The sequence below is a fragment of the Anoplopoma fimbria genome, chromosome 9 (assembly GCF_027596085.1).
Source record: "Anoplopoma fimbria isolate UVic2021 breed Golden Eagle Sablefish chromosome 9, Afim_UVic_2022, whole genome shotgun sequence".
NCBI classification, from domain to species: Eukaryota; Metazoa; Chordata; class Actinopteri; order Perciformes; family Anoplopomatidae; genus Anoplopoma; species Anoplopoma fimbria.
The window spans coordinates 13,554,708-13,569,452 of NC_072457.1; the positions used below are offsets into that span (position 1 = coordinate 13,554,708).

At 39.5% G+C, this 14,745-nt stretch overlaps 1 protein-coding gene across 1 annotated transcript in view; it reads right to left on the bottom strand.

Annotated features, from left to right (window-relative positions):
* Window positions 1–14,745, bottom strand: part of nr3c2 (nuclear receptor subfamily 3, group C, member 2) — a 66,664-nt gene that overhangs the window by 25,222 nt on the left and 26,697 nt on the right. Inside the window, exon 3 of the mRNA XM_054604835.1 lies at window positions 1,037–1,164. Within this exon, the coding sequence (XP_054460810.1) occupies window positions 1,037–1,164 (128 nt within the window). The remainder of the gene's footprint in view (window positions 1–1,036; window positions 1,165–14,745) is intronic.

Sequence of the window (14,745 nt, forward strand, 5' to 3'; positions counted from 1 at the left end):
GCTGGCTGACAGGCTTGTTTGCTTGTTTTTTCTTGCAGGTCTGTAAGAGTGCGTTTTGCATTCAAACACTCATTTATATGAGTGAGGCCAACGCCTCAGGCACAAAATGAAAAACACATTATGGCTGCTTGTGATTTTCCCTCAGCTAAATATAACATAAAGGGCTGCTGCAGGAGAATTACCTACTGAATGATTTTTCTTTTTTTCTGATGTGCTTCTTAACTTGGTCACAGTCTAAAAATATAGCGTGCCAAATGTTTTTTTTTTTGGTCATTTAACTAATCTTTTAGAAAAAATAAATAGGTCTTCTTTGATTTAACAGTTGTTAGTTGCATAAAACAGTGTAGAGCAAATAAATCCAGCAGCACCATTGTTAATAACTCTTGAAAAATGATCAACACTGTATGCTGCTTAAACGGAAAGAACAGGCTGTTTCATGTCTGCTCATGAAAACAGTGATTATCTAAAAAAATAGAAAAAAATACAAATGTGTTATATTGCAAGATGACTGAAACTTGCTGAATAACATAAGTAGTAGTTTCTTCCTCTTACAGATATACATGTACTAGTTTTAGGATTAAAATTTAAACAACATACGTCACTCTTTTGTAAACAATAAAATAAGGAATAAGGAATGCTTTTACAGTATGAGAAAAGTATGGTGGCCAAGAGAGTGCTCAACGCACTGCTACAGAAGAAAACACATTTTATTTTAATCCTAACACTCTTCTTGACTAATTATGAGCGTGTTCATCATTTTTAACGCACTTCTATTGTGTTTTTACTTAACTTTGTTGTTGTGTGCAACTTGCAGCGTTTCATTTGCTTGTGTTTTCTGTATTCGGGGTTCGTTTCTTTGTGCTGCCTTTATGTTGTCAAACTGGCAAATGAGGCTCCTAATTTGCTTGTGTTCTACGTCAGCATTGATGTTTTTGTTTTTTTTATTTACTTGTGATTTCTCAAGTTACAATGTGTTGAGTTCTCTCAGTCACCCTAGAAAAGACATATCTTGTTTCTATACAAGTTAATGCCATACCTTCCACGGCTCTTTTGAAGAACACTTTGCAGCTTCCACATGTCACGACTCCGTAGTGGCATCCTGATGCCTCGTCTCCACAAACCAGGCACACTTTGGCCGTTGAGGACGGTTGTCTCATTGGCGAGCTGAAAGGACAAACACACACACAAACAACAGTTTTAAGACTAGACATTAATCAACAGATTTTTCAAAAGTCGACAACAAAGCCAGGGCAGACTGTCCCCTTTCTTACAGTGTCATTGCCTGATTCACATTGTGAGACATTCTTGTGTTTTTACGACCCACTGTACAGTAGCAGCACTGTGTGGCTAACCATAAAGATGTCTGCCAACCGAGAGAGGAGGGCTTCGCACTCAACTGATTTATAGCTTCACCAGGCTTACAGAGACGCCAATGACAGAATTATGGAAGAGATTATTTAAATTCAATAAGCAGAGAGACACAGAGCAGGATGTCAAATCTAAGTAGGATCCAAAACACTTGTCCCCTTCTGTGGCAGAAAAAGTGAAAGGCACTGGAAAAAGTATTGAGTGGGGGCCAAAAATAATACAAACTGTAATCGAGCAAAGATTTGACTGTGTAATTGTGTAAACGAGTTCAGGGTCAAAGATCAAAGCTAGGAATCAGTACTGATGTGTGCTGTACCTAGCATGTCATGTTGTCGTCATTTACTCTGAGCAACAACCGACAGACGGCGTTGTTTACTTTGGCATCGTTTACTGCTTTCACTACTTACTGATTTTCTACAATTACACGACCATAAAGCTCAGGATTTACAGTATGTTCCTACTCATGCAGTGCTGAATGGGAGAATTAGTTACAGTTGGTTACAGTTTACCTATATCTGCAAATGTTAACATATGGATCAAGGTAATGGGTGTCAAAGGTCAAAACTAAATGGTGATACGTCAGTCTAGTTAATCTATTAACAAAAGAGGCATGCTCCAAGCAGTTTACTACCGGGTTTAATGAACTGAAAAGGACTTGCAGAGGACACAAAAATTAGGGCTTGACAGTTTTATCTGTAATCTATATCAAAGTAAATTATCAGATTCACCTTGACGATCATAAATGCAACGTTATTACTGTTTTTAAAATCAGTGCATGTATATCCGGTCTCATTAGGGCTTACTTTTGACCGGTTTGTCCTGATAAATAAGTGTATGACCAGTTAAAGGAAATGGGCCGTTGGCTGATAAGCCAGTTACACTTCTGCTTAGATGTCATTCGTTGTAGTAGCTTTGTCAGTTAGACTTTTACTCAAAACTGCAATATGAGCAAATTTAAGCTGGTAAGACATTCATAATGTCACTGATGAATTCTGTTTATTGTCAATACAGATTGAGAGGGCAAATGTACAGTGTTGGTATTAAACCCGATAAATCAATGGGCCAATATCGTCTGATGATTTTGCTTCCAAAAGATACCGCATAAATTACATGAAATAACAGTACAGAAATGCCATATACTTTTGACGTGATTCAGAAACATTGTCAGTAGTACATTGTTTGTATGAGAGCACCAATACGTTTATTTTTTAACTATAAGATATCAATGTTTTGATAACCGAGTTCAAGGGTTACTTATCAAAAATGTTAAATATAAGTATTGGTTTCAAAAATACAGTATGAATTGGATCGGGTGCCTGGTGTCCAGCCAACCATTTTCTAATCGCAATGAAAATAAATCTATCCACAATGGGATTTTTTTTTTTTTGTAGTTTTAATGTAAATAAGGTACCAGAGTGCATATAATACACTTCAAAATACACTGATAGAGATTGTTCATTTATATTTTTAGAAAATATATAATGTGAGAAGCCCCGAATAATATGTCAGTTCATTTAAAGCTAAAGAATTACAAATTAAGACAAGTTATGGGTCTTTTCAATGTTTGTTCGTTTTGTCTTATACATATTATTATTATTATTATTATTATTATTATTATTATTATTTGTTTATTAACTGACCCATGGTCTCCTGTCATTTTGCAAAAGTGGCTTGAGCTGGTAAAGCAAGTTGAGTATCCCTTCAGTATACTATATGTGGATTCAATGCTTAGCCATATATTAAGCTCTTTAAGCATTTTTATCCAACGCATTTGCAAGGACATTAAGACTTAATCTATTCCTTAAAATAAACTCTGCTGAATGGAGATGTAAGGCAAAAGATAAAGGGAGGGGGGCAGGTACATTTTGAGGCCATCCACTACAATCTGTTTTTAAATATGTTTCCTCGTTTTACAGAGCAAGCATGCCCTATGGATGAGGCTGAATGATTATATAATATTAGGGCATGCTACTTGTTGGGTCTGCTTATTAATGGAATAACACTGAATCAATTGGCTCTCACATGTTGTAAAAAATTCAACATACATTTACATTCTGAGTAGATTCAAAGCATCCTGCATTTAAGGATATGTCTTCAAAATATCAAAATATTTGATAAGACATTTCCCTTAATGTGCATATACTCACGCACACACCACACACACACACACAAAGAACACAACACGTAGATTGGCACAAAGAGAGAACACCTTGTATCAAAACATTAAAAGTGGCCTCAGCTTCCCCTTCTTTTCTGTTCTAATTACCTCGCTCCCATCTCAATCAATAACATGCAAGGTGATTGTCTGGTTAACATTCTCCTTACATCCTTCATCAAACCAGCTGCCAAGCACTCTCTCTCTCGCTCTCTCTCCTCCCGTCACTGTCTCTCCACCTCGCACGCTCTCTCATGCACACACATTTCCTCCAGGGGACTAGCTGGAAAGGGGTACAGCAACAGCACACTCAGATACAATCAGGACCACTGATCTAATTCCCTCTCGTCCATCTACACACACATTCAATTTGTTAGGACGCTTAGAGGAGTCTCTGGTGAGGTGTTTGTCTGACTAGATCTTTCTGGCACCGGGCCCCATGGTTTCAGCGTGTGCGTGTGTGCGTGTGTGTGTGCGTGTGTGTGTGTGTGTGTGTGTGTGTGTGTGTGTGTGTGTGTGTGTAAACCGATTCATGTTAAGGTGTGTTTTTCAGCATGTTAAACTGCTGAATATTCTGCTGAGTTTTCACACCATTACAAAGCAGTGTTAACAAGAAAGCAAAGAAAGTTCACAGCCAAGAATAACACAAGCAGCAAATGAGAGGTCTAAAGTATCTGCTTCTAAAATGCAGTCAGTGGTCCACCCTTTTAATAGTGCCACACATTAAAACCTTGTCACTGCATGCCAGCCTGCCTGCCTGCTGGTGGACCAACAAGGTGACTTCCCCTCCCTCAGAGAAGTATATAGGTCATTCACTCTCTCTGCTTATGAAACCAGAGCAGACAGGGCAGGCTGCAGTGACTGTGCACCAACGGCTGCCAGTGGCCCAAAACTAAACACCAGCTACCAGACATTCCCAAATCAGGCTGTTTCAGCAGAGATGATGGCCTGCAGTTTGTCAGCGTGCAGTTTGTGCACGAATTATAATGTAATACGATTTTAATGCGCTTCAGAGAATAAGGGAATGACATGCCACTAAAGTCTCCAGTCAGAATCCAAAAATTGGTACGTTGTGGGTAAGTGGTGTGCATCTTTGCACAAGCACACAATAAATAATTTCCTTTTCTTTTTTTTTGGCTTGTCATTTTGAAAGTTTAGAATATTCTGAGGTTGTAATTTCTGTCTGTTTCAATTAAGGTTTAAATAATGATGTACCACTGGAAGTAACAATGTTGTTAACAACGTTATGTCACTGTTCATCACATAATGAAAAACACAAAGCCACACTGAAGAAGAAATACATTTGCATTGAAAATGTTAACTTGGTAGAGATGTTCATTTTAGGTTATTGAACAGTATAAGACACAAAAAAAGTATAACTTTACCTTGAAGACAAGACATTTCTAATTTTTTGATAAAAATAAATAAATTAGTTTATCACTAAATCTCTGAAATAATGTTGATGACAAGTTCTGCAGATGTGTGAAGACTTCTTCAGTGAACTGGGACTTTATTTCTCAACCCCTGTCTTCTCTATTTCTGGGTACAATCTCAGACTAACTCAATGGGACTGACTGCACAGATCAAAGGTCTCATTCTTCGCTCCAGTTGTTGCTTTTTTCTCTTCCTACAGAAACCCCAGGGCAGCGGTTTCATTGTTTTCAGTGTCCTTTCATCTTAAAAGATAACACACAAAAACTAACAACTGATTTAGTTGCTGTTTATTTCCCATGTGCATACAAATGAGTGTGAGTACACAATGCCTGTTTCTTCCCACCAAAATGTACAAGCAGAAAGTTTGTATCTCTTACTAACGCTTGCTGCCCTCTTTGCTGCTCTCTTTACCGACATGCTGCTTAGGAAAGATCTTAATGAAATGACAAATGAAATTCAATTTGAGAGTTTTTGAAACCAGAAGAAGCCCACTGTGCCCGCTGAAATGTGTGAGGACCAAACCACAGGACAGATGTTTGGGCTCAAAATTGGCCTCAAGTTTTTTTTTTTACAAGTAATTTGGATGTCACACTGGGAGCATTCTCCAAATGGTTCAAATATCTCCACCCTCTCTCAGCTGCGGAAGGAATGCTAAATCAGAGAGAGCTAAGACCAGAAAGGACGGCCAAAGATTTATCAGAAGCCAGTATTGCGCTTAACAATTACAGCAGTCAGTCAGTTCAGAATATGCATTACTCGTATACAAGTCAATATTGATCATAAAAAAGGTCAGACATCCTAGCGTGGCGTAACTAGAACAATTAGTTGCCATAGAAACTAACTATGCCAAATAAATGACAAATTACAGATACAAGGGAGGTCAAGGGGAGGCTCTAGTTGTTCTGAGGTTATCAAGATAACATCATTATGGGTGAATAATGGGCCGTGAGATGGCCGTATGATGGACGACCCACGTGGTGAGAATGAACCCTGTGATCCACATAAGTGCATTAGCATGACAGTCAGTAAACAAGCAGCTCAACCACAGAGAGAGGTCTGTTGTATAGAAAAACAAATGTCCACCTCATGCATGTAACTATCATAAGACTAGACGTATGTCCCAAAAGGTTTTTACGCTGGTTTCGTCATGGCCAATATTAGCTGACATTAATATACTTTTATTTTTTCCGAAATTACAAAAGCTTGTCTGAAATTTGCTTTACAGTTGTATGGAAACACGACTGCTGTCTATCACAAACACACACACACACACACACACACACACACTTTTGTTCCGTACTGTATTTACACTGCTGTAGAGCCAGCCGCCCACTGTAAAGCTAAATTTGTGTGTGTTTGTGTGTGTGTGTGTTTGAGCAGACACACGGACTCATTCTAGAGGCTGTTATCACAGGGATCAGACAAGTACCACAGCCTCCCTGAACCTGCCCCTCATGAAAGAGAAGCATCCTTGACTCTGCGAGAAAAAAAACACACACACACAACTTCCATGGTACAGTGCTTCTCTACAGTCTGGCCTACAATATTTATGTAATACACACCTTGGCATTCTGGAAAACCTTAAGCTAGACCAGTTCAAGGACTATTTATGTAACACACAACTCGTCATGTTGGAAAGGTAAAGGTAGATTGGTTTAAACAAGCTGAGGGAGATGGAGAGGGAGCGAAAGAAGAGGACAAAATGGCTTACATAACCGTGAGCAGACAGTATAAACATTAGGTTGACACCCACTCACCGCCTCTCAAAGGGAGAAAGGTCTTATGGGTAGTGTTGGAGAGCCACCAGGGATTTATTTTTTCCTGGTGAAGGTGACCCTGGCATTGGGCAGAGTACCTGAGCATACAGAAATATGAGATTTCCTCTTTGTCAGGCTTGTGTTACATTTGTGTTAAGGCCACAGTATAATTTACTCTGACTGGCAAATAAGGTGATTTCAAATCAAATAACAGATATTGTGAATGTGCTTTTTTGATTGAATCTGGTTTTCCCGGCTGTGATTGTATTCCTTATTTTAAAAACCAAGCTGTCGTGTTGCCTCCTCTCCAACGCTTGTGCCTATAAACTTTAAGTGACCTTTCCCTCAACAGCAAATCATGATTATCTATCTCTGATAAATCCACTGTTTTGAGTGTAAACAAAGAAATGAGGCAATGCGCAGAAATACACACACACACACACACACACACACACACACACACACACACACACACACACACACACACAACTCTTTAGGGAGTTGATAGAAGCTCGGTCAATGGGCAGAAACAGTACAGTATCATTCTGATCTATACACAGTATCCAGTTTGTACTCTACATGTCTGAAGCTGTATCTGTCTTTGACTTTAAATTCCATAAACCAACTCACAGCCACTCCTTCCTGATCTTTCACCTTTCCTTCAGTATGAAGATGCAGCTGAATGGCCTAGGGGTCTTATGGAGACAGTGGATCCCTTTAGGGCAGCAGTAGTGAAACTCGGCTGCTTTTAACTAACCAGAGCTGTCTGACCATCTTTACTTCACTTTAATCCCTTACTGTCACACATAGTGAATTAAATGAATCACCTGAGATATTTTGGCTAAGTCGCAAAGCATGCAGGCATGAATCTCAGGGCGATGTGGCAGGGTGTTATTATCTGTTGGGGAGGAGTATGGTGGATGGAAACTCCCGTAATTCATGCCTGTCAAGGGCAGCTGGAGACCGATCACATTTACGCAGTATAAAATTAGGCATGGAATGCCACTGCATGCCCGCCCGAAGATTTGATCATAGTTTCTGTGTAGCGTGTCATACTTAAACTCTGTGTGAACGTGCTGTTAATAAATGCCGTTTGTGCACGTTTTTTTAATACTTTTTAAACGGCACACAAAAACTCTAAAACTTCAGTGCAGCCATATTAAAAATGCAGCTTTATGCATAATGCCACAACAAGATAAACAGTTCCTATACAGTGTAAGGGGTCAACACACCCACTCGTTCATTTCTGACCATATGGGTTCATTTATACTCAGAGCATGAACCAGGCCAAAGATCTCCAATACTGCAAGGAACTCAATTTAAACGGACCTCGCATCTGAGCTTTGGAAATGTAAAGGGTTGAGGATGGGTGTAGGTGGGTGTAAATCCCACACATTAAAGTTACTTTGAGCAACTTTTAATTAGTTATGAAACAGTCTCAATGTAATGCCGATGCCTCTATATGACTTGTATAAGTAAACGAGACCATCAGCGAGAAGATTGGCTATTTCCACATAAATATTATTAATGCTCGTCATCTTTGCCACCGGGTCAGATTCCTCACAAAATCAGACAAAAATCATGCAGGTTAATCAGAAACTTCTTCAGCTCAGACCCCAGCGGGGTTTAGCTTCAGTCGTTGACCTACAGTCAGACCTCCAGCACCTCCCAGGCCGTATTTCTGGGCCTGCTGGATGGAAGAGAGGCACGGGAGAGCCAGAACCAGGACTCTCCAAACCCACTGCAGTAAAATGAGAGGTTTTCTAAAGGGACTCTGGTGCTTGGAAACACTATCACTTTTGTCCAAAGGGACCACCAAAAGCAACACAAAATTAGAGTTCCTTGTAAAGGCTTTAACTTGGTTACCTTCAAAAGCTTTCTCCATAGAGAGAGACATTTTCTGAGCTAGAAATAGAAAACATTTTGATCAATTGGGACAAAGTGTCTTTACTGCCTTAAAGCAGTTAGGTTCACATGGGTTCCTCACCCTGATCATTTTTTTTCTGTTTTTAGCACAAAGTTTCCAAGATCCTTTGCTGAAAACAGAACCAGCCACAAAACAGCTGGGAACATAATTGAGCTGACATGTTGAGAAATACATTGTTGGGCATCAGGTTGATTTACAGGCATGGGAAATAGAGAAATAATGCAAACAAGAGGCCAGTGATAAACAAAATGTTCGACACATGAATAAACATGAAATACCAGCTCAGTGACTTAAACCGAGTTTCCCTCCTGAACATAAACCTACATGATAACAGCAAAAATAAGCATGGTAGTTGGCTTAAATCTAACTAAATACACAAAAAGAAGCCTGTTTTCACCATCTTTGTGAAACGTGGCTCAAAATGTACTCTAATCTATCTCTTTGCCACGAACATAAACACAAATGGACCACTTCAAAGCTCCGCTGCTAAAACTGGTTCTGTTATTGACCCAAATCCTTTGATTTCAGTGGCATGGATGAACTCTAGACCTGGCCTCCCCAGGTGTTCATGTTTCAAACTCTTTTTACTGCTTACTTTGCTTTCTTCCACTGACTCCATGCAATACCAGGCTCTTTACAAATGTGTCTCTAGCCAGGTTTGGGTCAGGTTGCCTGTACAGCAGGTGACCTCCAAACTCAGCTTAGAGGCCCTGGGACAAATGAGAAAAACAAATCCCTAGAGAGGGAGATTATCTTTAAGGGATCAGCGCTGACCAGAGCCACCTCCACGCAACACACTCCTTACCTCCGTTCTCCACTTTCTAGCAACAGTAAGAACACATTCGAGTTCTGTTTGCCCTCACCCAGTTAAGAACAATATGGTTCAACTCAATAAGATTACTGTATACTATGAGCTTGCATTTAAATTCTACAAAAAATATTTAAAAAAATCAACTAAGCTTGTGGGTCCAGAGAAATTAAACATGACAAAAAAAATCTTATTCAAAAGGTGACCTTTTCCTTTCCTCTGTGATTCAAAAAGGCCTCACTCTGAATGTAGGTTAATGTACGCTGGCGCTGACACATGTTGCCAGCAACCCTACGCATTAGCTGTCACATGCGATCATCCTCAACACCCACCAGTCATTTACAATTCTGCCGGGACAAACATAGAAGAGAAGGCAGAGAGTCCGGCGGAGGAAATGCTGCACACACCATAATACATTAACATTCATACTGAGGAGATAAAGTTAGCCATGAGGTTGCCAAGTGGATCTGCCAGTAGTGTTTATTGTATCTATAGTTTAAAGTCTTGTGGCTCCCTAAATTCACAGGGTATGAAACCACAACCTCAAGAAGTGGGCTAGCAGGAGACTCAAAGCCAAGTTTATGGTTGGCTCGGATCCAGGTGGTTAGCACCACGGCAGCACATTCTGCATGTAAGCTCAAGAACTGCTGAGAACTGCTCTCCAGTCAGCCTTTCTATGATTTGACAGCAGAAGAGCCGTCATATAGCCAGCTAGAAGTCTTCACTGAGTTCGGCCACTTAGTCTGAACTGCTGCTGACAGCTGGGGCCTAAAAAGTGATCAACAAAAATGGATGAAAGAGATGAAACATAAACTATATAACTACAAAAATATGGATTTTTAGAGGCTTTGTGCATAGTATTTTTGCTAATGTTATTGTTAAAATCTGAACATACGGCGTAGTCACAGGGGGAGAAAGGAGGAGATTGGTTAAAGCTCAAATTCCGTATTGTTTCACGATTACAATTTTAAAAATTGATTTAATTAAACTCCATAATATATTCTTCCATTGTGGTTAGCCAGTGCTGCTGAATAGGAGGTTAACACCTATCAACCTAGAGCAAACGCAATAAATGGTCCAACAGGATTATGTCTACAGTTTTTCCACCGCCATCAGGTCTTCTCATTGTAAAGCCCCACATTATTTTCATAAAAGGTCAACTTTAACTCTGACCTCAAAATTATCAAAGGTCCCAAACAAGCGGTACAAAATGCAAAAGAAAAAGAAGGTTAGAGGGCACACACACACACACACACACACACACACACACACACACACACACACACACACACACACACACACACACACACAATATCGGGCCAAACTTAATGTGTCTGTGCTATGACCTTTTTCAAATTCAGTGTGTTCACCTCCAAAGGATTACAGGCCCAGATGGCCACTGGCTGAACAATGCAACACCTGCTGAGGGACATAGGGCAATTAGGTTCTTGCAAAAAACTACGGCAAAAAGACAAATCTCCCTCTACACAATAAAATATCAAAGGAACACATACGTACGTACTTATGAATCTAATTCACTCTGAACACAACCACAACTTAATCCATATATCTTCAGTCACTGTCTGTCCTCAGAATAGAAACCTAACTCTTAGAAGGTGTAACCCGTAACTCTCTGCACATGCAACATGCACTCACGTCATCAATGAAATATCTGTTGTGGTGTTCGTGTAGCTGCGTTGTTGCTGTTAAGCAGTTAAGATGTTTTAATTGAAATTAAAAACTGTATATCATTTACTGAAGTGACGAAGTCGGCGCAAATCAGCACCGTCATCGCGACAGGTGCAGCTCGACAGACCTGATCGACATGTCTCAATTTTCTCATTTAAGACAAAGTCATGCACGCCTTAAAGTATGACCAGATTGGCTTTAGTAAAGAGGAAACATAATGATGGGCTGATGTCAGATAATACAGTTTTCATGGAAAAGGGATTCAGAGAGCTGAATATTTCTACGAATGCTCTTAAATGCTACAGCTCGGAAGGCATGTCTGTATCAGCCTCCTGCATCTCTGTCATAAGGCATGCACCAGTGTTTGGCCGTCACCACACAATGCCCAGACTTTTTTTTATTTTTGTCCAACAAAGAGTCACGTATTATGTGCAGAGAGAAGGAGAGTGATAAATACAGGAACATAAAAACCAATAGAGAGAGGCTGTGTTTACCAACTGTTGTCACCTCTCACCATCATTGTTCTTTTATGTATTGCATATTGTAGCCTGACACATAATTTCCTGTTCAAAACAAGAGGTTACTAAAAAAACATCAGGCCTTGTAACTTTGGCTCAGGTAAGAGCTTCTTCATAGGTATGGCTGACTATTGATGTATATTTAATAAGGTGAGAAGATTTGCAGTGGTGCATGTGGCTGCCCTTTCAGAGCCGGCGCCCATGTCACATTTTTTAGGGCGGCCAATTCCAGAGATGTCAGCAATGGTGAGGCAGACTGGAGGAATACAGTTAGATGGAGGAAAGAGGGCAGAGTGAGACAGGACTAAAGAGGAAGCAAGGGAGAATATTTAAATTTAATTCTGACATCCACATACTGACTTATTCCCTGGCTGAATCTGACAGGCTTCAAAATATGTATATATTTAAAAAAAGATTTATTAAAATAAAATATTCTGACTAGTATTGTGGAAGTGAGTCAGTGTGAAATAGTCAGATACAGATGATTTGTTATCTCTTTTTGCATGTAGGTTAAATAGGGTTGAAACCAATATAGTGATTTTAATCATTCTCCTTAAGTAGAACAATATGGCAAATGCATTTGAAATGATCAACTGATGCTCAATTAGGGAACACAGTGTACTGCATGGTAACACAATAGCACAATGTGTTCATATCAGTGCTTATATTGTTGGTCTTTTCATAGATTATTAATAATATTTTGAATAAAATAGCCAAATATTAAAAGGCTCCAGTTTAAACCATTTTAGAGATCTGCAACTTTTCTTTATATTATACTATTTTAATCTAATGTTAATTTGTGTTTTCAATTTTTAACAGGAAAAAGAAGATGACACCTTTTGTCTCATGTAATGGGCATCTGTCCTTTTTTGGTATTTTATAGATTAAACTGTCAATCTTGAAATGTTTTAATAATTTCAGTTACAGCCCTTGATGATCAAATGTTACAATATGATTCTACAGAAAACAGATAAATGGTAATATTGAATAGTACTGAAACCATTCGTCGATTTATGGGTTGGTTGATCAACAGAAAATAAATTGTTCTTTATCATCAATTAATCATTTAAGTCATATTTAGTGATTTTCACTGCCCCTCAAGTGTGATAATTTGCTGCTTGTCTTTAACGTTTGTGCAACTAAATTGAATATCTGGGTTTAAGATTGTTGGTCGGATAAAACAAGACCTTTTGAAAACATCATGTTCTGGGATTTTTCTCTGTTTTCAACAAAAGATCGGTCAGCAGATTAATAGATCATAAAAATAATTGTTAGCTGCAACCTTTACATTGAATTATCCCCCTACATTTGTCGCCATAGACGTCGCCTAACTTTACCATATTCACATTATGTCAGAGAAGAAGAACAGTGGTATGCATCATGGAAATGAAATGTTATGTTCGGCTTATCATCTGACTGAACTGTCCTTGCCCTCTTTCCTCCGGGGAGCAGTCACATGCGCACAAATATATTCATCAACATACAGTTTCAGGCACCAAACACACACACACGTACACACACACACATACGTACACACACACACGCACGTACAGTTTCCCACCACGTTATAATTCCCTTCACGCTGCACTTTTAATAAATCATAACATCAGGCTTTGCCACTAAGACGCCCCGTTCAAATAAAACATTCGCCCAACCAAATACTCCTGGGGCTCAGAATATCTCCCACATTTTCCATCCGAGTGAAATACTGTCGATTCAGAGGTTTCTCTCCTTCCTCTCATTCTCTGCTGCTCTTCCCCCTCGCTGTCTTGTGTATACACTCCATCTCATTGTTTGAGGTGTATGAAACTCTGAAGATTAGGGTAAATACATGACATCTTGAGCTTATGGCATAAATATTTAAGAATGGGAGACAGGTCTCAGGTGGAGAGGGGAGGAGAAATATCTCATGTAGGAAGAGAATCTTCTTTGAACGGTGAACGAGGAGAACAGGGAGAAGAAAAATAAAGAAAAAATATTTTTATTCCAACTTTTCCAGAGATTTATATCTTTCTTTAAAGAGAGCACTCGAGGTCCAACCTGAGTGGATTTTTAGAAAAATATTTTAATTACTTTTTTTGTGAGCTGGAGTTTGGTCTCAAGTGACATACTGAGCTCTTAAATGGGAGGCCATGGGGATTTACACAGTGAACAAAGGATTCCCTATTGAAACACGGGCTTTGTGCCGCAGAGAAGCAGCTTGTAGCTCGACATTTTCTATCTAGTCACTGTTCTGCTTCACGTTGCGAAACCCATCAGCGCTAATGAGTAGCTTTATAAGAGGAAATAGAGCGTAATTGGTTCTTCTGAGCAAAAGAAAGCCATGGTGGAAAGATGTCCGTACACCTCATATCAAGCATATATATATACCTTCTACAAAACCTGACTGGCACATCCAGATTTCTTGACACCGTATACTGTGGAGAACATTGACAGCCTCTCAATGTGGCACTGACTCCTCTTTATGTACTCGCCCCCCGGGGGCTGTCCGTCCACAGACGCTTTATATGAGAAGGCCTGTCATAACAGCCATGTTGCAGTGTGAGGCATGCCCATTTCAATTGGATCGCTGGCCAAAGCACACAAACTCTGGTTACTGTAAATTCAGAGGAAGTGCCAGACTACTCTGAACAGATCTGTCACCACCAAAACGCCATGGGGGACACACAGGTCATAATTTCCATTTAACACCCACTGCTCCTAGATATACAAGTTAAGGTTTACAGCCTTGCATGTGTAAAGTATGTCAAGAAGAAGCATACTTTTCTATGTTTTACAGCCCAATATAAAAGCCAAAAAGGCCCAAAACTGAAGCCCTGCTACTGTGCTGTAGATCAAGGATTATCTACCGTCTAAATAAATCAGCAACTGGCTATCTCCGTCGGATGAACAAAAACAGGGATTTGTGTGCCTTCTTTTTTTTCCTTCCTGCCTGGATCTTATTTGTGTCCCTGTGTCACTGCAATATCTAATTTAGGATCCTCTTCAGCAAAAGCAAATTGCAGTCCTGTTCAGAAAATCTACCAAATTGTGTTCTTTTCAACAATATTTAAACCAGCTGTTTTCTGTAACCACTTTGTCAGAGTGTT